This window comes from Piliocolobus tephrosceles, chromosome 21 (genome assembly GCF_002776525.5).
Source record: "Piliocolobus tephrosceles isolate RC106 chromosome 21, ASM277652v3, whole genome shotgun sequence".
Classification (NCBI taxonomy): Eukaryota; Metazoa; Chordata; class Mammalia; order Primates; family Cercopithecidae; genus Piliocolobus; species Piliocolobus tephrosceles.
Genome location: NC_045454.1, coordinates 4,913,439 through 4,935,962, shown reverse-complemented (window position 1 = coordinate 4,935,962; position 22,524 = coordinate 4,913,439). Strand labels below are relative to the sequence as shown.

The window sequence follows — 22,524 nt, the reverse complement described above, 5'->3', positions numbered from 1 at the left end:
TGGGGGAAGCGTTTTTTGTTTTGTTTTCAACTATATTTTCTCAACAATTAGAAAGTGAAGTAAAAAGTATTTGTTGGGCCAGGCTCAGTGGCTCCCGCCTGTAATCGCAGCACTTTGGGAGGCCGAGGCAGGTGGATCACTTGAAGTCAAGAGTTTGAGAGACCAGGCTGGCCAACATGGTGAAACTCCTCTACAAAAATACAAAAATTAACAGGGTATGGTGGCACGCGCCTGTAATTGCAGGTACTCCGCTAGCTGAGGCAGGGGAATAGCTGAAACCCAGGAGGCAGAGGCTGCAGTGAGCCCAGATCCCGTCACTGCCCTCTAGCCTGGGCTACAGAGAAATACTCTGCCTCAAAACAAAAGAAATAAGTAAATAAATAAAAGAAAGTAACAGATCTCTTCCACAAATGTGCTGAGACAACTAACTGGATATCCACATGGAAAAGAATAATGTTGGATCCCTATCTCACGCAATCAAAATTTTATTTTTAATATAAAAAAAGAAAAAAAAAGAGAGAGAGGAGGAAGGGAGCCCTGCGGGAGCGGGTGTTACTTTGTCGCCCAGGCTGGCCTGGACCCCAGGCTCAGCGATCCTCCCGCTGCTGCTTCCTGAGTAGCTGGGTCCTCAGGCTCCCGCCCCCGCGACCGCATCCCTGCTGTGTTTATCCAGCAGGTGGTCACTGTCTTGTTTTTCTAAGACCAGCCGAGCGGGCGCAAAAGAACCAGCGGGTAGGCAAGTGTAACAGCAAAACTGCTGGTTTATTTTGGTAACCTAAGGTGTGCGGGAGAAGTCTGTCGGCCTCCGGGGAAGGAGGCCGGCAGAGTCCCCCCATGGGGCTTTCGGACGGACTTCCCACAGTCCCGACATCCCGACAGGAGTGGGGCTGCAAGAAGGCCGCCGGGCTGTGAGAAGGCCACCGGGGCTGTGAGAAGGCCGCCTGGCTCAATGGCGGAGAGCAGCTTTTCTAGGAGTGGGAGGGCAATAGGTGGGGCATGGGCGTGTCAGGGGCGTTCCGCAGGTGCGACCAGGTAAATCTTGGTCTCTTCGGATTGACGTCACCTGGCGCATGCCCAGTTGGTCTGCACCCTCCCTGGGCGCCCGCTGCATTTTCGCGCGCGCGGGAAGAGTTGGGGGGGGGTGGGGATGAAGAACCCGGAAGTGCACCATCTTGCCTCGGTTCATCCAAACAGTCACCTCACTCCTCGCCGGCCTGAGCACTCCGTCCCGCATCCCAGGTGGTGGCTTTAGGGAAGTCTCTGAAGCTGAGACAGGATGGACCCTCCTTCCCAAGTGAATGGCGAATAGAAAGGGAGAGGATTTCTATTCTGTTTTGTGGGCCGTCAGCATCAAATGGTACCTTCCGCCAGGCAGGGCCTTGCCTTTCACATTCTAGTTTGCATCCCCGTTCCAGATAATTCCAGGGCTTTTGAATCATGCCTCAGTCTTCTTAGCCGGTCTCCCCTCCAAAAGCCGAAAACAGAGGCCCTGGAAGCCAGGCTGAGACGCACAGGTCCCGCCGAGGCTCCTCCCTCTGTCTGTTCTAAAAGGTAAAGTCTCTGCCTCGCGCCCCGCCCGCACCTCGCCCAGGCCCCGCCCACCTCCATGCGGGTCCCGCCCAGCCCTGGCTTCTTTCCTGCACGCGCAGCTTGGCGCAAACCCGGAAGCGGACCTCCTGGAGTGACTCTCCCATCGCGGCGCGTGAGTTTCCCTCTGTGTTGTATTAAGTCTGCGTTTCCCAGGTCCCTGGCGCTTTTGTACCTGGGTCGTGGGGTCCCCACAAACCTGGAAATTCTCAGCCGTCTTCCTTCACCCAGAGCAAATTGAAACGACCCCGTGAGAGTCCGGGGGTCGCTTCCTTTTGGGTTTAAGGTCGTCCTGAGGCTCCTCCCGTCCTGGGTCTTTCTGCTATCGGGCAATGTATACATTTTCTATCATGTAGTTTTCCTGTTCTGAAACTTTTTCTGACTCCTCCCGCCTCGCGCTTTTTAAAGTCCTCCTATGAGAGGTGAATTTCCGCCCTGGGCGCCTCCCAGTCTCGACCTCGTCTGCCCCTGGAGCGCAGCGCCGCCCTCCCAGTCCCGAGGAGGCCGCGTCTTAGGTCTGGTCCTGGGATCCTGCAGACCATACCCTTGTCTTAAGGCGCCATTGCCCCGTCACCTCCCTCCTCGTGCGGGCCCTGCTGCTCCCCAGGTTCCTCTCCGCCATCACCGCTTTCCCTGAACTCTCGTTGGGGAGATGCCCGGGGCCTGTCCTGTGACATGGGTTGTTTTTGCCTGCCCATCTCCAGCCCCTGGAAAATGCGCTCCCCTGGGATGCAGGTGTTTTACTCCAAACCTTCCTGTGTCTTAGTCCAAAGCCTCTGGTGATTGTGTGGGCCAAAGGGATCAGGAGACAGACGTAGAGCAGTAGAAAACGTGAGACAAAAAAAAAAGAATAAGAAAGACTCATAACAGATGGCAAAGTAGAGGATGGGTGAGGGATTTGCCAAGAGACAGCAGATGTGGAGGGAAAAAAAGCAGGAGGAGAAAAGCAACTGGAGAAATGTAGAGAAAAGCTAGATGTACAGAGAGAAGAAGGACAGCAAGGCAGGGAGAGGGGCAGCAAAGAGGGAGGCTCATCAGAGTGAGGGGGAGGAGGAGGGATTTGGAGCCGGGGCAGACAGAGCAGAGTGGTGCTGGTGGCAAAGAGAACAGAGGGAGAACCACAGCAGGGAGGACACCTGGGGATCTGGGGTTCCAGAGAGCGGGTAAAGGGGGGTACAACAGGGAAGAGAGAATTTAACACGGAGAGCAGAGGAGACGCAGAGATGGTGTTGCGGGAAACTGAGGACTAGAGAGACCAATATGCGGGAGACAGAGGATGTTTATTCAAGGTAGGCACTGGCTCAGTGGATTTACATCTAAAAAGCTGAGCATTTCAACAAAGACATAGTGGGCTTTTTATAAGCAGGCTCACATTAGCAAAATAAAAGCAGTTAATCGTGTAATGATTGGTCAGGCCATCTATACCATAGCATAACTTGTGACCTTGCATAGCTGGTGGTCTTGTAGCTGCAATGAAAGAAAAACAAAAACAGCTAAATACAGACTTTTTTTTTTCTTCACTCTTGTTCTAAAGTGGGGGTGTTCGACTTTGAAAACAGTGTTTGCAAAGTCGTTATCTTTTTTATTTATTTGTTATTATTATTATTATTTTTTTTGAGGTGGAGCCTCGCTCTGTCACCCAGGATGGAGTGCAGTGGTGGGATCTCGTCTCACTGCAAGCTCCACCTCCTGGGTTCATGCCATTCTCCTGCCTTAGCCTCCCGAGTTGCTGGGACTACAGGTGCCCGCTACCACGCATGGCTAATTTTTTTTTTTTTTTTTTGGATTTTTTGTAGAGACAGGGTTTCACCGTGTTCGCCAGGACGGTCTCTATCTCCTGACCTCGTGATCCGCCCACCTCGGCCTCCCAAATTGCTGGGATTACAGGCGTGAGCCACTGCGCCTGCCCAGACCAAACTGTCCTTGAAGTGAGCTTGCTAGGCAGAGGAAAACATGTTCTTTTCTTTCTAACCCTTGCTTTGCCTGTTAATTTTCTTGGAGTGAATGAATGCAGATTGATTTTTTAAATTTCTGCCTCAGTTTTCTCCCTTTGCTGCTTTTTATAAATAAGATTTTAATAGAAACCACCACTATTACTTGATTCTTCATGAAAGAGCAGGTTTTCTTCTTTAGACACAGGCTGATATTTATATAGAGCTATTAGCTGAGTGGTAGTCTGCCTGGTTACAATTGCTTCTATAGTTGACTGAATGTTCTTAACAAGGAGAGGTAAAATTATTCACCAGGTGAAAACTTGGGGTTATAGCATATATAAGGTTAGTTATTTCCTGAGTCACAAATTGAGCAGGTGATCTGATTAGAAGTATAAGTCTTTTTTTTTTTTTTTTTTTTTTTTTGGAGAAGGAGTTTCGCTCTTATTGGTTAGGCTGGAGTGCAATGGCATGATCACGGCTCACCACAACCTCCACCTCCTCGGTTCAAGAGATTCTCCTGCCTGAGCCTCCTGAAAGGCTGTGATTACAGGCATGCACCACCATGCCTAGTTAATTTTGTATTTTTTTTGGATACGGGGTTTCTCCATGTTGGTGAGGCTGGTCTCGAACTCCCGACCTCAGGTGATCCACCCGACTTGGCCTCCAAAAGGACTGGAATTACAGGCATGAGCGACTACTACTGGCCTTTATAAATACAAGTTCTTTTTTTTTTTTTTTTTTTTTGAGACGGAGTCTCTCGTGGCCCAGGCTGGAGTGCAGTAGCGCGATCTTGGCTCACTGCAAGCTCCACCTCCCGGGTTCACACCATTCTCCTGCCTCAGCCTCCGGACTAGCTGGGACTACAGGTGCCCGCCACCGCGCCCGTCTAGTAGAGACCGGTTTCACTGTGTTAGCCAGGATGGTCTTGATCTCCTGACCTTGTGATCCACCCGCCTCAGCCTCCCAAAGTGCTGGGATTACAGGCGTGAGCCACCGCGCCTGGCTGGAAAACTACTACTCTTAAGATTTCTAACCACATTTACTTGCTTGACTAGTCCTCAAGCTTCAGCTGTGGGTAGAAAGGGCTTGTCGTCCCCTCGAGCTTCAGCCATGCATAGACTGGTCAGCCTCTGGAGTGACCAGAACAGGGGTGTCGTCCTCAGCAGCAGCTTGGTCTCATCTCAGGATCAGCCCAGTTGGATGATCTGGGTCTTGCTGGCTGGTCCACTTGTCCTGAGCTGCTGGTTTCAGCTGACTGTGGTGGATCTAAGGCACGATTCCTGCAAGTTTAACAGCAGTGGGTGTGGATGAGATTACAGTATAGGGCTCATCCTATATGGGTCCTAGGGAAGTTGGATTCTACTTTTTAGCCTAAACAGAGTCTCCAGGTTTAAAGGGGTGTACTGGATCTGTCAGACTTACAGGCATTCTTTGTCGTATTCAGTGATGGACTTCTTTTTTTTTTTTTTTTTTTTTTGAGACGGAGTCTGGCTCTGTCGCCCAGGCTGGAGTGCAGTGGCCGGATCTCAGCTCACTACAAGCTCCTCCTCCCGGGTTCATGCCGTTCTCCTGCCTCAGCCTCCCGAGTAGCTGGGACTACAGGCGCCGCCACCTCGCCCGGCTAGTTTTTTGTATGTTTTAGTAGAGACGGGGTTTCACTGTGTTAGCCAGGATGGTCTCGATCTCCTGACCTTGTGATCCGCCCGTCTCGGCCTCCCAAAGTGCTGGGATTACAGGCTTGAGCCACCGCGCCCGGCCTAGTGATGGACTTCTTGCATGGTTATTCTGAAAGCCTGCGTTTGCTTTCTTAAAGTTAATCCTCTGGTTGTTGGAGATCACTTTTAATTTGACTTGTGTTTGGGGGAGGCCGACTGAACAAACTCTCATAAGGTTAATACCTAGTTTGTTTGGTGAGGGTGCACCTGACTCCAAGGAGGACCATTGGAAAGACCTGATCTTATCTCAGATGAGTTTCTTGGCAAGATTTCTTCAGTAGCTGCTTGAGTGTCCAGTTCATGCATTTTACTTTCCTTGAACTTGCGGCTGACAGTCTGTGTGTAACTTCTATTTTATTTTTAGCAGTCTTGCAAAATCTTACACCATTTCAGCTACAGATGCCAGCCTGTTGTCTGATTTTAAAGTTAGAGGCAGTCCAAACCTGGGGATAATGTCTTTTATCAGTACTTCAGTCACTTCTTGTGCTTTTTCTGTCATGGGGAAAGCCTTAACTTATCCTGAAAAGGTACAACTAAGCACTAGCATATACCAATAGCCTCTGGCATGGGGCAGTTCGGTAAAGTTTATAAGCAAGTTTTCACAAGGCCTGGCTCCTACTTCGTGAATTCTTGGGGCTGAGTGGGCCCCTGTCGTGGGTTATTCTGAGCACAGGTTAAGCATTGTTCACAAACGGCTGGAGTGACAGCAGAGAGCCACGGCACATAGAAATGGCATTTTCGTGGCCTGTAATCCCAGCACTTTGGGAGGCCAAGGCAGGCAGATTATGAGGTCCAGGTTTCAAGACCAGTCTGACCAACATGGTGACAATCCATCTCTACTAAAAATACAAAAAAAAAATCCGATCGTGTTGATGGGCACCTCTAATCCCAGGTAGTAGGGAGGCTGAGGCAGAAGAAACTCTTGAACCCGGGAAGCAGAGGTTGCAGTAAGCCGAGATCGTGCCACTGCACTCCAGCCTGGGCGAGAGAGCAAGACTCCGTCTCAAAAACAAAAAAAAAGGAAAGAAAGAAATGGCACTACATAACGTTTCTAATGCTGTTTTTCTTATATGAGTTTCTTGGTGAATTTGCTTCACAAACTTAGGAGCTAACATCTTTGGAATGGCTAGTCTGCTATAGAAGAACTTCTACCACTTTCTTTTAATATATTTTTCATCTTCTTGGGCACCCCAGGCTCTATGATTTGGAGTATAACTTGGGTCCTCTTGGAGAGGAGGTTCTGGGAGGAGAGGCATAGCTAAGGCTTCCTCTTTAAAATGCGGCGTAATCACTGCTGCCTGCGTTGCAACCTGAACGGGGGTTGCTCCTGGTTTTAATTCTGCTACTGGTGTATGATTTACAGCTAACCCAGGTGCGTTGTCCTCAGCCTATACTCCAGGAATTTCTTTAACTAAGTGAAATAATAATTTTTGTTCTTCTTGCATATGAGGCTGCATTGGTACCTGAAAAAGGGGCTGGGTGCTGTGGCTCACTCCTTAATCCCACCATTTTCAGAGACTGGGGCAGGGGAATGCTTGAGTACAGGAGTTCGAGACCAGCCTGGCAACATAGTGAGACTTTGTCTCGGCCAAAAATAAATAAATAAAATTAACCAGACATGATGGTGCACACCTGTACTCCCTACTACTCTGGAGGCTGAGGCAGGAGGATCACTTGAGCCCAGGAAATCCAGGCTACTGTCAGCCGAGATCATGCCACTGCACTCCAGCCTGGTCAACAGGCTGAAAAGAATAGAAGGGGTGGGTGGGTTTGGGTTCAGATGAGTGGGTGAATTCATTGGATATGATTACCTGTGACATGTTGACTTCTGTGTATATAATCTAATAACTTAAAACTTGTTTAAATTATACAGATGATATTGAGAATTTTAAAATTCCTATCTATAAGGCATGTACATTCTATAAATCTTGGCATCAGAAGTCAGCTTCCACTTGGAATCCCTATTCAGCCAGAGGGCAATGACTTATTCAGTTGTGAATTACTCTGTTCCTTTTTTGCAGGGTGGGGTAGGAAGTGGTGCAGTGCAGTGGGAAAAAAAATCAGTTTCTGTTATAACATAATACTTTTAATTAAATTAATTAATAATTCATATTTTGTGACTGGGCCTGGCTCTGTCACCCAGGATGGAGTCCAGCATGATCTCTTCTAACTGCAGCCTCGACCTCCTGGACTCAAGTGATCCTCCTACCTCAGCTTCCTGAGTAGCTGGGATCACAGGCGTGAGCCACCAAGTCAGGCAAGTTTTGTATTTTTTTAAATAAAACAGGTTTCACTACGTTTCCCAGGCTGGTCTCAAAATCCTGAGCTCAGAGGATCTTTCTGCCTTGGCCTCCCAAAATACTGGGATTACAGGGATAAGCCACCACACCTTGCCTACGTAGTACTTTTTAAAAGGGACATGAAAACATGATTGCTCATGCCAGTAACCCCAGCACTTTGGGAGACGGAGGTGAGTGGGTCACCTAAGGTGACGAGTTCAAGACCAGTTTGGCCAACATGGTGAAACCTGGTCTCTACTAAAAGTACAAAGGTTAGCCAGGCGTGGTAGTGTACACCTGTAGTCACAGCTAATGGGGAGGCTGAGGCATGAAAATCAGTTAAACCTGGGAGGTAGTGGTTGCAGCGAGCAAAAATCATGCCACTGCACTGCAGCCTGGGTGGGAAAGTGGGTCTCCATCTCACAAAAACAAGCAACAAAAAATAAAATGAAAAACAAAAGGGACATCAAAAGTGCTTTTGTGCTCATGTGTAATAGATTTACTTTATTTTCTTTCTGTTTCCTCTCCATTTCTTTCTTTATTCTTTTTTTTGGGGGTGGGGGGCAGAATCTTACGCAGTCACCCAGGCTGGAGTATAGTGGCATGATCTCAGTTCACTGCAACCTCTGCCTCCTGATTTCAAGCGATTCTTTTGCCTCAAACTCTCAAATATGTGGGACTACAGGCCCGCACCCCCATGCCCAGCTAATTTTTGTACTCTTAGCAGAGATGGGGTTTCACCCTGTTGGCCAGGCTGGCCTTGAACTCCTAACCTCAGGTGATCCACCCACCTTGGCCTCCCAAAAGTGCTGGGATTATAGGCGAGAGCAACCATGCCCAGCCGAGATAAATCTTAGTTTTCAAAATTTCTTTTTTAATACCTAATCACAGAGAGGAGGCTGCAGTGCCAAGTGGAGGAAGCAGGAATTGGACTGTGAATAGTGGCTGGGTGGGCACCATGGCTGGGATCACCACAATCGACACAGTGAAGTGTGAGATCCAGGTTCTGCAGCAGCAGGCAGATGATGCAGAGGAGCAAGCTGAGCACCTCCAGCAAGGAGTTGAGGGAGAAAGGCGGGCCTGGGAACAGGCTAAGGCTGAGGTGGCCTCCTTGAACCATAGGACCCAGCTGGTTAAGGAGGAGCTGGACTGTGCTCAGGAGCGCCTGGACACTGCCCTGCGAAAGCTGGGAGAAGTGGAAAAAGCTGCTGAGGAGAGTGACAGGTATAAAGGTTATTGAAAACCAGGCCTTAAAAGATGAAGAAAAGATGGAACTCCAGGAAATCCAACTCAAAGAAGCTAAGCACATTGCAGAAGAGGCAGATAGAAAGTATGAAGAGGTGGCTCATAAGCTGGTGATCATTGAAGGAGACATGGAAGGTACAGAAGAACAAGCTGAGCTGGCTGAGTCCCGTTGCCGAGAGATGGATGAGCAGATCAGACTGATGGACCAGAACTTGAAGTGTCTGAGTGCAGCTGAAGAAAAGTACTCTCAAAAAGAAGACAAATCTGAGGAAGAGGTGAAGATTCTTACTGATAATCTCAAGGAGGCAGAGACCTGTGCTGAGTTTGCTGAGAGATTGGTAGTCACACTGGAAAAGACAATTGATGACTTGGAAGATAAAGTGAAATGCACTGAAGAGGAACACCTCCGTACAGAAAGGATGCCGGAACAGACTGCTTGACCTGAGTGAGATGTAGAATACGCCAGTCCCCCCCCCGCTGCTGCTCCTCCCTCTGACCCTGACTCCGCGTGAGGCCAGCCTGCCCGAAGCTGCCTCTTTTTTTTTTTTCTTTCTTTTTTTTGAGACGGAGTCTTGCTCTGTTGCCCAAGCTGGAGTGCAGTGGCGCAATTTCGGCTCACTGCAAGCTCTGCCTCCCGGATTCATGCCATTCTCCTGCCTCAGCCTCCCGAGTAGATGGGGCTACAGGTGCCCACCACCACACCCGGCTAATTTTTTTGTCTTTTTTAGTAGAGACGGGGTTTCACCGTGTTAGGCAGGATGGTCTTGATCTCCTGACCTCATGAGCCACCCGCCTTGGCCTCCCTAAGTGCTGGGATTACAGGCGTGAGCCACCACACCCAGTGTGAAGCTGACTCTTTTTTTTTTTTTTTTTTTTTTTTTGAGATGGAGTGTCTTGCTCTGTCGCCCGGGCTGGAGTGCAGTGGCCGGATCTCAGCTCACTGCAAGCTCCACCTCCCGGGTTTACGCCATTCTCCTGCCTCAGCCTCCCGAGTAGCTGGGACTACAGACGCCCGCCACCTCGCCCGGCTAGTTTTTTGTATGTTTAGTAGAGACGGGGTTTCACCGTGTTGGCCAGGATGGTCTCGATCTCCTGACCTTGTGATCCACCCGTCTCAGCCTCCCAAAGTGCTGGGATTACAGGCTTGAGCCACCGCGCCCGGCTGAAGCTGACTCTTAACTGAGGGCTGATCTTTAACTGGAAGGCTGCTTTCTCTTTTTGCCACCCCCTCCTCCCCTGCCTCTTTCACCAAACTGTCTCTGCCTCTCCCTGGAGATTCCAGCTGGGCTGGAGACTTGAGAACTTTTGAAACAGCATTTAAGGGAATGTGAGCATAATGCATAATGTCTTTAAAATGCATGTTGCCATGTAAAAATAATAATAATAATCACTTCTGAAAGATGCCTTTGTCACATACTATAATCAGCTCACATCATTTTTTTTCTGTACAAGTATATTTTCCAGTTATTTTCCTGTTGACCCCAGAATTTGTTAGATTTTTTTAAAAAACAATTTCAAAATAGTTTCTGTTTGAAACTAGTTGCGTCCGGTTCAGATCAAGGTCTGTATGCTTTCTAGTCTTTATTATTTGTTGGAAAACTTTGGTACCTAATACAGAAGGTTGGTTGTGTCAGTGTGTACCTGGTAAAGATATCAGTGACCTTTTACCTTAACGTCAAAATGTAGTTTAACCAGTTAGGCTATTTTTCAGTTTTCTTTTCTTCTGTCATCTGTGAAAATATTGAGCTGTGAGCTATTAAGTGCATGCTTCCCTCAAGGCCCTCTAGTCCCTTCTGGACTAATGTTGAAATATGGGCTGGATTGGCATGGAACTGTTGGGGTGGCCAGACCCAACACCAGGCTGTCGGGGCTACAAAGTCCAGTGGAGTCAAAGGAATGAGAAAAGACAAGTTAAGGATGCGTAAGGTGGGTCCAGGGGGCCAACGCTAGTATGGAGGTTACCAAAGACTGAAGCTCTGGAAGCCCACACTAGTTATTGGTGGTCAAACAAAGAAGCAGGTGGTGTGACTGTGGGGGTTGAAAGGAGGTGGTGCATCAAGCACATGATCTATAGGTCTGTCAGTTGAGCATTTATATGGAACATGTTCTGCTACTTGGGATCATGGGGAACATGTTCTTCTAGTTTAAGATGCAATCGTTTTCTGAGCCTGGTAGTGCTAGAAGCGAGGAACCAGCAACTCTAGGCACATTCCAGAGGCCATGAGGGATTTTATTTCCTGAGCCCTGGATTCCATCCAAGCCACGAGGGGTTTGTGGGAGAAAGAATGAGAGATCAGACTGTTACTATGTCTATGTAGAAAGAAGAAGACATAAGAAACTCCATTTTGTTCTGTACTAAGAAAAGTTCTTCTGCCTTGAGATGCTGTTAATCTGTAATCCTAGCCCCAACCCTGTGCTCACAGAAACATGTAGTGTGTTGACTAAAGGTTTAATGGACTTAGGGCTGTGCAGGATGTGCTTTGTTAAAAATGTGTTTGCAGGCAGTATGCCTGGTAAAAATCATCACCATTCTCCAGTCTCAAATACCCAGGGACACAATGCATTGCAGAAGGCCGCGTGGACCTCTGCCCAAGAAAGCCTGGGTATTGTCCAAGGTTTCTCCCCACTGAGGTAGCCTGAGATATGGCCTCGTGGGAAGGGAAAGACCTGACCATCCCCCAGCCCGACACCCATAAAGGGTCAGTGCTGAGGAGGATTAGTGAAAGAGGAAGGCCTCTTTGCAGTTGAGATACCCCAAAAATAAAATCAAATAAATTTTTTAAAAATGCAAAGGAATGGAAGAAACAGAGGTGTACTCAGACAGAGACAATTCTTGGGGCCTTTCTCTGTATGAGGATATCACAGCGAAATCTAAACAGGTCATGTCAGTCCCTGTCAGGGAACCCTCCACCAGCTTCCCGGGTTCCCCAGGACAAAAGCTCAGCTCCTCACTGTGGCTCCACAGCCCTGTGTCCAGGGCCCCTGCCAGTGTCCAGCCTCCTCCTGGGAGCTGCCCTCATCTCCTGATTCCCTCTGCTGCAGTTATATTTGCTTTTCTGTTTTCTCAAACATCAAAACCCTTCCTGTCTCAGCTCATTGTCCCTTCTCTTACCCTATGTCCCTAAATGATCACAGCACTGTCCCTTTTCTCCTCCTTCAGGTTTAGACTCAGAGCTGTCTCCCACGCCTTCCCACCCCCATCTGAAGTTCCCTCTGCCCTTCATTCTCTATCAAGTTACTTACGTTTTATTATCTCTGCATCAATCACATCAGAAATGCTTGCTTTTTTTTTTTTTTTTGCTTTTTTTTTAGATAGTCTCTATTATCCAGGCTGTGAGTGCAGTCTCATGATCTTGGCTCACTGCAACCTCCGTTTCCTGGGTTCGAGTGATTCTTGTGCCTCAGCATCCCAAGTAGCTGAGATTACAAGTGTGTGCCAGCACACCCAGCTAATTATTGTATTTGTATTTTATTTTATTTTTGAGTCTCACACTGTCACTCAGGCTGAAGTGCAGTCAGCGGCATGATCTTAGCTCAGTGCAACTGCCACCTCCTGGGTTCAAACAATTCTCTTACCTCTGCCTCTTGAGTAGCTGGGATTACAGACACCCACGAAACCCAGTTACTTTTTAAATTCAGACACCCACGAAACTCACTTTTTTTTTTAAATTAATTTATTTGGGCCGGGCGCAGTGGCTCAAGCCTGTAATCCCAGCACTTTGGGAGGCCGAGGCGGGCGGATCACGAGGTCAGGAGATCAAGACCATCCTGGCTAATATGGTGAAACCCCGTCTCTAATAGAAAATACAAAAAAACTAGCCGGGCGACAAGGCGGGCGCCTGTAGTCCCAGCTACTCGGGAGGCTGAGACAGGAGAATGGCATGAACCCGGGAGGCGGAGCTTGCGGTGAGCTGAGATCCGGCCACTGCACTCCAGTCTGGGCGGCAGAGCAAGACTCCGTCTCAAAAAAAACAAAAAAAAAAAAAAAATTTATTTATTTATTTTTTCCCCCATCAATTCGAAAACTCAGTTACTTTTTAAATTTTTCGTAGAGAAGGAGTTTCACCATGTTGACCAGGCTGGTCTCAAACTTCTGACCTCGAGTAATCCACCCTTCTCAGCCTTCCAGACTGCTAGTACTATAGACATGAGCCACTGTGCCTGGCTCAGTTTTTCTATTTTTAGTAGAGACAGGATATCACCATGTTGGCCAGGCTGGTCTCAAACTCCTGAGCCAAAGAGATCCTCACACCTCAGCCTTCTAAGTAGCTGGGACCACAGACACACAGACGTGCACAACCATGCCTGGCTAAGTTTTTGCATTTTTGGTAGAAACGGGGTTTCACCACGTTGCCCAGGCTGGTCTCAAACTCCTGAGCTCAAGAGATCTACGTGCCTCGGCCTCCTAGAGTGCTGGGATGACAGGCATGAGCCATTGCACCCAGCCTCTGCATGGGGTTTGGTCAGGGCTGGGTCTGTGCCCTGAAGGGGAGCTCGTTCCAGCCCAGGTCCCCACTGCTGCAGCATGTATGTGGGCTCCTCCAGGAGAGAAGAGGGAGTTTTCCTGTTGGAGTTTATTGTCCCTGGTGGAGTGGGCAGTAGAGGGGACCATATTTCCCAGGGTGAGGTCTCCTTTGTATGTTTCATTGTGTTACAGTGAGGGGGTGTGTAGATTTGAGCAATAAACAACATATTTCTAACTGTCAGGATTGACTTCTAAAGAATCTTCGTATGTGAAGAGGAAACCCAGAAGAGGAAGAGGAAAGCAAAGGAGTCAGAGATGGCTCTTCCTCAGGTGAGATGACATTTTCAGTGGATTTTTGTGTCTCCTTCCTATCAGAAATGCTGGGACCACCTCTGGATGCACTGTCAGCTCTCTGTAGACCAGGATTAGAGCAACTGCCAATGGAAGTCTATCAGGAATCTGGCACCTGATATTTAAACGTGGGTTCTTTTCTATTTTCCTTAAGTGTTGGCCGGTCTGGGAAATAAAGGGAAAGAGTACAAAGAGAGAAATTTGAAAGCTGTGTGTCTGGGGGAGACATGACATGTCGGCAGGTTCTGTGATGCTCCCCAAGCTGCAAAACCAAGTTTTTATTAGTGATTTTCAAAGGGGAGGGTGTGTACGAATAGGATGTGGGTCACAGAGATCACATGCTTCACAAGGTAATAAAATGTTACAAGGCAACTGAGGCAGAACAAGATCACAGGACCAGGGTGAAATTAAAATTGCTGTTGAAGTTTCAGGCACGCATTGTCATTGATAACATCAGGAGACAGGGTTTGAGAGCAGACAACCAGTTTTACTAAAAATTTACTAGGCAGGAATTTCCTCATCCTAATAGGCCTGGGAGCGCTACAGGAGATAAGCGCCGGGGCTTATTTCATCCCTTATGTGCAACCGTAAAAGACAGACATTCCTGCAGCGGCCATTTTAGAGGTCTACCCCTAGGAACGCATTCTCTTTCTCAGAGCTGTTCCTTGCTGAGAAAAAGAATTCAGCAATATTTCTCCTATTCGCTTTTGAAAGAAGAGAAATATGGATTTGTTCTGCCCGGCTGTCAGGCATTCAGACCTAATGGTTATCTCCCTTGCTCCCTGAACATCGCTGTTATCCTGTTTTCTTTTCAAGGTGCCCAGATTTCATATGGTTTAAACACACAGGTTTTACAAACAATTTGTGTAGTTAACACAATCATCACAAGGTCCTAAGGTGACATACATCCTCAGCTTATGAAGATGATGGGATTAAAGGGATTAAAGACAGGCATAGGAAATCACAAGAGTATTGATTGGAGAAGTCCATCAATAAATGTCCATGAAATCTTCACAGTTTATGTTCAGAGACTGCAGTAAAGACAGGCGTAAGAAATTATAAAAGCATTAATTTGGGGAACTAATAAATGTTCATGAAATCTTCACAATTTGTGTTCTTCTGACATGGCTTCAGCCAGTCCCTCCGTTCAGGGTGTCTGACTTCCCGCAACAGAAGTCATGTATTAATATGCACACAGTCTGTGGTAAATTCTAGAAAAGGTGACCAATATAGAGAAATGTTTCTGCCTGATTTTTTACTACGTTTTTAGGTAATTCAGTGAGTTACTGTGTTTCTGACTCCAAAAATCTTGCTAATTAGAATGGAAAGTTATTACACAGACATGAATGATAGAAGATGTTTTATTCCATCATTATTTTAAGAATATGAAATCAACCTCAATAATAGGAGATTCATTAAGCCATGTTTAGCACATTAAGCTAATGGAGACTGCGGTGTTACTGGGGAGAGACTTGTGAAACAGGTGTTTTCATTAAAAATGATTTTAATTATTATAATAATATTTTACTTTACATATACAAAGTCTTGCTCTGTCACCCAGGCTGAAGTGCAGTGACATGATCTTGGCTCATGGCAACCTCCACCTTCTGGGTTGAAGGATTCTCCTGCCTCAGCCTCCCGAGTAGCTGGGATTATAGGCACGCGTCACCATGCCCAGCTAATTTTGTTGTATTTTTATTAGTGATGGGTATCACCATGTTGGCCAGGCCGTCTCAAACTACTGACCTCAGGTGATCTGCCCACCTCAGCCTCCTGGAGGGCTGGGTTTACAGGTGCAAGCCACTGTGCCCAGCCCCAATGATTATTATTAAATGTATATTTTTCTATTTAAACATCACATGATGAATATATTTGTTTTGTGATAAAACTCCAAGCAAAGCTGCAGCTTAGACCCTTGGCCATAAGGTATCTCCTTTCCTAGTCACATCCTCCACCCTCCTTCCAACCTCACTGGGGAGCTAGTTGTCAGAGCAAGTCTCATACACATGTATTTCAGCATCATTATGAGACTTTAGAGAAAAGTCTGCAGTAAATTTAAAAACAAATAACTTTTTTACAAAAATTAGCTGGGCGTGGTGGCACATGCCTGTAATCCCAGCTACTCTGGAAGCTGAGGCAGGAGAATCGCTGGAACCTTGGAGGCGGACATTGTCATGACCTGAGATTGTGCCACTGCACTCCAACCTAGACACAGAGCAAGACTCCGTCTCAAAAAAAAAAAAAAATGATATTTATGTTTTCACTTTAGGTTTGGGGCTACATGTGAAGGTTTGTTACACAGGTAAACTAGTGTCATCGGGATTTGTTGTACAGATTATTTCATCACTCTGATGTTAAGCCCCATACTCAATAGCTATTTTTTATTTATTTACTTTTTTGAGACTGAGTTTTGCTCTTGTTGCCCAGGCTGGAGTATAATGGCATGATCTCAGCTCACTGCAACCTCCTCCTCCTGGGTTTGAGTGATTCCTCTGTCTCAGCCTCCTGAGTAGCTGAAATTACAGGGGCCTGCTATCATGCCTGGCTAATTTTTGTATTTTTAGTAGAGACAGGGTTTCACCATGTTGGCCAGGCTGATCTTGAACTCCTGACTCGTGATCCACCTGCCTCGGCCTCCCAAAGTGCTGGGATTACAGGCGTGAGCCACCTTGTCTGGCCCCCAATAGTTATTTTTTCTGCTCCTCTCCTTCCACCCTCCACCCTCAAGTAGACCGCAGTGTCTGTTTTCTTCTTGATGTTCCAGTAAATATTTTACTTTGATATTTGATGCTGCTAGTTGTGAAAATTTACATGTTCTCCCGTTAGTAAATGTGGCTAGGTTGCTGTTTGCCATCTGTATTGGAAATTAGCCGAATGACAACATGTGGGTCCTTTGCAATTTTTCCCCGTATAAAGAGTGCCATAGTGGCTGCCTCTGTGCACGCCTGCATTCCTACAGGTATCTGAACATTCCTCCAGGTGAGGCAGTTGAAAGGGTGATTGCTTCCTCTAAGATGGGCATTTCCTATTTTCTTAGATCTGACAAGATTTTCCCTGCCCCCAACTGCCAGTGTATCCTTTTCCAGCAAGATGGGATTCTTCTTCAATTCAACATAACTTGCTACTTTTTATATTTTTAAAGCCTTTATATATATATACACACCCACACACACAATACACACACACACACATACACATGCGTACATATACACACACACAAATGTATATATTTTGAACAACTTTTCCATTTTGAAAATCTGGGGAAAAAGACAACCCTTTGTATTAACGTGTAGTTTTTTATGAGTCTGTGTAGGTTTCATTATTTTGTTGACATATATATGTATAATCGATTTTCATACTCTGAGTAATCTAGTTTTCATGTATTTTATTTTATTTTGAGACTGGGTCTCACTGTGTTGCCCAGGCTAGAGCACAGTGGCACGATCTCAGCTCACTAAGCTTCACCCTCAGGCTCAAGCCATCCTCTACCTCAGGCTCCCAAGTAGCAAGAACCACAGGTGGCTGCCACCATGCTTGGCTAATTTTTTTTTTTTGAGATGGAGTCTCCGTTGTCCAGGCTGGAGTGCAGTTGCATGATTGCAAATCATTACAACCTCTGGCTCATGGGATCAAGCAATTCTCCTGCATCAGCCTCCTGGGTGACTGGGATTAACAGGCATGTGCCACCGTGCCCAGCCAGATTTTAGTTTCTGATGTTTCACTGTGGACGTTGTCATTGCTGAAGCCATCACTCATACTCTGCCTCGTCGAGATACTGAATGTCACTTGGTGTGTCAATAAAAGTTTCTGGGCTGGGCACGGTGGATCATGCCTGTAATTCCAGCACTTTGAGAGGCTGAGTCAGAGAGATAACAAGGTCGGGAGTTTGAGACCAACCTAGCCAATATGGTGAAAGCCTGTTTCTGCTAAAAATACAAAAATTAACTGGTCGTGGTGGTGCATGCCTGTAATTTCAACTACTCAGGAGGCCAAGGCAGGAGAATCGCTTGATCCTGGGAGGTGGAGGTTGCAGTGAGCAGAAACTGCACCATTTGCACTCCAGCCTGGGCAACAGAGTGAGATGCCATCTCAAAAAAAAAAAAAAAAAGTTTAGTAAAACACAACTGGGAAGACAAAATGTGGTGAGAAATCCCTCACTCAGATTTGCTAGAACATTCACTGCATTTAAATCCACACTTTCCCCTCTCTCCTCTTCTCATTTTCTGCAAATATAAGAACTCCTCCCATAACCATTTCCTTAAAATGTGTTTTCATTTCAGGTTTTACTGACGTTCAGGGATGTGGCCATAGAATTCACTCAGGAGGAGTGGGAATGCCTGGACTCTGCTCAGAGGACTCTATACAGAGACGTGATGTTGGAGAATTATAGGAACCTGGTCTCCCTGGGTGAGGATAACTTCCCTCTTGGGAATGTGCCCTTTGCATATCTTTGTATTTTCTTTCTTTTTCTTTCTTTTTTTTTTTTTTTTGAGATGGAGTCTTGCTCTGTTGCCCAGGTTAGAGTGCCATGGCACGATCTTGGCTTACTGCAAGCTCTGCCTTTCGGGTTCACGTGGTTCTCCTGCCTCAGCCTCCCAAGTAGCTGGAACTACAGGCGCCCACCAACATACCCGGCTAATTTTTTGTATTATTTTTTAGTAGAGACAGGGTTTCACCATGTTAACCAGGATGGTCTCGAATTTGAATTCCTGACGTCGTGATCACACACCTTGGCCTCCCAAAGTGCTGGGATTACAGGTGTGAGCCACCGTGCCTGGCCCTTATTTTCTCTTTTTCTTAGATACAGTGTCTCTCTCTGTCACCCAGTGTAGAGTGCAATGGTGTGATCATGGCTCACTGCAATCTTGAATTCCTTGGCTCAAATGATTGTCCCACCTCAGCCTCCCCAAGTAGCTGGTACAGGTGCATGCCACCATGTCAGGCAACTTTTTTAGTTTGTTTTTTCTCCAGACAGGGTCCTGCTGTGTTGTTGAAATTCGTCCTGATCTCCTGGGCTCAAGAGATCCTCAGTCTCCTGAGTAGCTGGGATTACAGGCGCCAACCCCCATACCTAATCATTGGCTTTTATTTTTGAAATGTTTGCATATGTGCAGACAGGCCTGGTGGCTGACGCCTGTAATCCCAGCACTTTGGGAAGCCAAACTGGGTGGATTACAATGTCAGGAGATCAAGACCAGCCTGGGCAACATGGTGAAACTCTGTCTCTTCTAAAAACACAAAAATCAAGTGGATGTGGTGGCACGTGCCTATAATCACAGCTACTTGAGAGGCTGAGGCAACAAAATCACATGAACCAGGGAGTCAGAGGTTGCAGTGAGCCAAGATCACCACTGCACTCCAGCTGGGCGACATAGCAAGACTCCGTATCAAAAAAAAAAAAAAAAAAAAAAAAATTGCATATGTGTGTCCTTAAGGCTGAGTGTATAAGTCTCTTGTAGACAACATGTAGTTGGTTCCTGTTGATTCAGCCAGTCTTTGACTTCTGAATACAGAGTTAAATACTTACAGTTCAAGTATTACTGACGGAGAAGACCTTTCGTTTGTGAATTTGTTACATATTGTCTGTATTTCTTGTAGTTTTTTTTTGTTCTTCATTCTCATTTCCTAATTTTTGGGTTTAATTCCATTTTTGTGTAGACATGCTTTGACTCCCTTCTTATTTACTTATTTTCTTTTTTTGTTTATACTGGAATCTCACTCTGTTGCCAAGGCTACAGTGCAGTGGTACAATCTTGGCTCACCACAGCGAGCTCCACCTCTCAGGCTCAAATGATTCTTGTGCCCCAGTGGCTCATGCCTCTAATCCCAGCACTGTGGGAGGCCGAGGCAGGCAAATCACCCGAGGTCAGGAGTTCAAAACCAGCCTGGCTAACATGGCGAAACTCCGTCTCTACTAAAAATACAAAAATTAGCTGGACACCATGGTGGGCACGTGTAATCCTGCTGCTCAAGAGTCTAACCCAGGAGAATTGCTTGAACCCAAGAGGTGGAAGTTGCAGTGAGCCTACATTGCGCCACTGCACTGCAGCCTGGGTGACAGCACGAGACTCTGTCTCAAAAAAAAAGAAAAGAAAAAAAAATCATAACCTGCAAAAGCTACTCTTTATCCACTAGAACTCTTTATTTATGTCAGAATTATTTCTGTATATGTTGCATTTTCATTAACGTATATGTACAGTGTTTTTTCATGCTTTTTTCTTCTAAATAACAGAAAAAAGTTGAATTATGGAGAAAAGGTACACTTATACCAGTTTCTGTATCTGTCCTTTTATTTGCCTATTCATGTATTTATTTGTTTGTTGATGAGATGAAGTTTTGTTCTTGTCGCCCATGCTGGAGTGCAATGGCACAATCTCGGGACGCTCCAACCTCCAACTTGTGGGTTCAAGCGATTCTCCTGCCTCAGTGTCCCAAGTAGCTAGGATTACAGGCATGTGCCACCACGCCTAGCTAATTTTGTATTTTAATAGACACAGGGTTTCTCCTTTTTGGTCATGCTGGTCTTGAACCCCCATCCTCAAGTGATCCCTCAACTTTGGCCTCCTAAACTGCTGGGATTACCGGTGTGAACCACCGCACCCGGCCTGTGTGTCATTTTATTTACCTTTACTGGAGAACATTGTGTATATTTGTGGGTTGGAGTTACTCTTTAGAGTTTTTTCATTTCTTTTTTTATTTTTTCTTAAGACAGAGTCTTGGTCTGTCACCCAGGCTGCAGTGTGGTGGTGCAATCTTGGCTAACCGCAACATCTGCCTCCCAGGTTCAAGTGATTCTTCTCCTTCAGTCTCCCAAGTAGCTGGGACTACAGGCACGTGCCACCACACCTGGCTAATTTTTTCTTTTTTTTTTTTTTGGTAGAAACAGGGATTCACCCTGTTAGCCAGGATGGTCTTGATCTCCATACCTTGTGATCCTCCTGCCTCAGCCTCCCATAGTGCTGGGATTACAGGCATGAACCACCATGCCTGGCCGGCCTCAAAATTTTTAAAACACGTTATTGCTATAGATGGCTTCAAGTATTGCAAGATTTATAGAACAGGCTCTAAACTTCCTTTGTTTAATCAGATATGTCAGTCAGCCTTTGGTGATGTTGATGATGAGATGTTCCTGTTCCTGACTTAATCATTTCACTGACAGAAATAGCTTAGACTGGCCAGCGGAGTTGGCTTATGCCTCTAATCTCAGCAGTTTGGGATGCTAAGGTGGGTGGATCACTTGAAGTCAGGAGTTTGAGACCAGTCTGGCCAACATGGTGAAACCTCAAATCTACTAAATACAAGAAATTGGCTGGGCATGGTGGCTCAAGCCTGTAATTCCAGCACTTTGGGAGACCGAGAGGGGCAGATCACCTGAGTTCAGGAGTTCAAGGCCAGCCTGGCCAACGTGGTGAAACCCCGTCTCTACTAAAAATACAAAAATTAGCTGGGCGTGGTGGCTCACGGCTGTTATCCCAAGTACTTGAGAGGCTGAGGCAGGAGAATCACTTAAACCCGGGAGGTGGAGGTTGTAGTGAGCCAAGATTGCCCCACTACACTCCAGTCCAGGCGACAAAGTCAGACTCTGTGCTAAGGCAAGAGAATCTCTTGAGGCAAGTGAATCGTGCCACTACACTCCAGCCTGGGTGATAGAGTGTGACTGGGTCCCAACAAACAGCAAAAGAGATAGCTTAAACTGGGAGGCTTCAGACATAGAAAATTATTTCTCATGAATTTGGAAAGGGGGAAATCCAAGAGAAAGGTGCCAGTCAAATTGTTCCTGGTGAGAGCCTTCTTCATGATTTAGCCCAGCCATCTTCCTGCCGTGTCCTGACATGGGGGAAAGATGAACAGGAAATGGGCTCCTTAATATCTCTTTTTATGAAAGCACAAGACTTGTTCACCAGTATTCAACACCCATGACCAAATTCTCTTAAAGGCCCCATCTGCAGAACACAGCTTTTTTTTTTTTTTTTTTTTTTTTTTGAGATGGAGTCTCGCTCTGTCACCCAGGCTGGAGTGCAGTGGCGCGATCTCGGCTCACTACAAGCTCCGCCTCCCGAGTTTACGCCATTCTCCTGCCTCAGCCTCCCGAGTAGCTGGGACTACAGGTGCCCGCCATCTCGCCTGGCTAGTTTTTTGTATTTTTAGTAGAGATGGGGTTTCACCGTGTAGACCAGGATGGTCTTGATCTCCTGACCTTGTGATCCACCCGTCTCGGCCTCCCAAAGTGCTGGGATTACAGGCTTGAGCCACCGCGCCCGGCCGAACACGGCTTTTTGACAATAGGAACATTCAGACCAGGGAGCCTGCATCATATTTTTTATGTTTTTGTTGTGCAATTTGATTTATACAATGTTTTCTCTGATCTCCATTTAAAAGTTTTCCTAGTACACATTCTATGATTTATATTTTGTGCATAGTGAACTAGATAATTAAGGCCAACAATGCATACATATATAGAATTGCTGTATTGCCTGGCTGTTTTATAAATGTAGTTGTGACATCATAATTGCACCCTCTGACACTGTTAGTCAATTATTTATTTATTTATTTTGAGATGAAGTCTCACCCTCTCACTCAGGCTGGAGTGCAATGGTGCAATCTCGGCTCACTACAACCTCCACCTCCTGGGTTCAAACGATTCTCCTGCCTCAGCCTTCCAAGTAGCTGAGATTACAGGCACCTGCCACCATACCCAGCAAATTTTTTTGTATTTTTAGTAGAGTTGGGATTTCACCATGTTGGCCAGGCTACTCTTGAACTCCTGACCTCATAATCCTCCCGTCTCAGCCTCCCAAAGTGCTGCAATTATAGACCTGAGCCACCGTGCCCGGCCGTTAGTCAATTCTTATTCCTTATAATGTTGTGTACTTTTTGACCTCATAAATCAGAAGGTAGTGATCTTTTTTTTTTTTTTTTTTTTTTTTTTTTTTTTTTTTTTTTTTTTT

General features: G+C 46.4%; 1 protein-coding gene and 1 pseudogene across 4 annotated transcripts in view; both read left to right on the top strand.

Annotated features, from left to right (window-relative positions):
- The first annotated feature begins 1,644 nt into the window (after positions 1–1,644).
- The window catches only part of LOC111530394 (zinc finger protein 761-like), a 24,615-nt gene continuing 3,735 nt past the window's right edge, over positions 1,645–22,524 (top strand). For 3 of the 4 annotated variants that reach the window (XM_031934777.1, XM_026448796.1, XM_031934776.1), the window contains exons 1-3: positions 1,645–1,702; positions 13,468–13,555; positions 17,857–17,983. In XM_031934777.1, the coding sequence (XP_031790637.1) occupies positions 13,541–13,555; positions 17,857–17,983 (142 nt within the window). In that variant the 5' untranslated portion in view covers positions 1,645–1,702; positions 13,468–13,540. Of the gene's footprint in view, positions 1,703–3,474; positions 3,477–13,467; positions 13,556–17,856; positions 17,984–22,524 lie in introns of all 4 variants that reach the window. The other variant, XM_026448795.1, reaches the window with a different exon arrangement.
- On the top strand, positions 8,414–9,241 carry LOC111530398 (annotated as a pseudogene).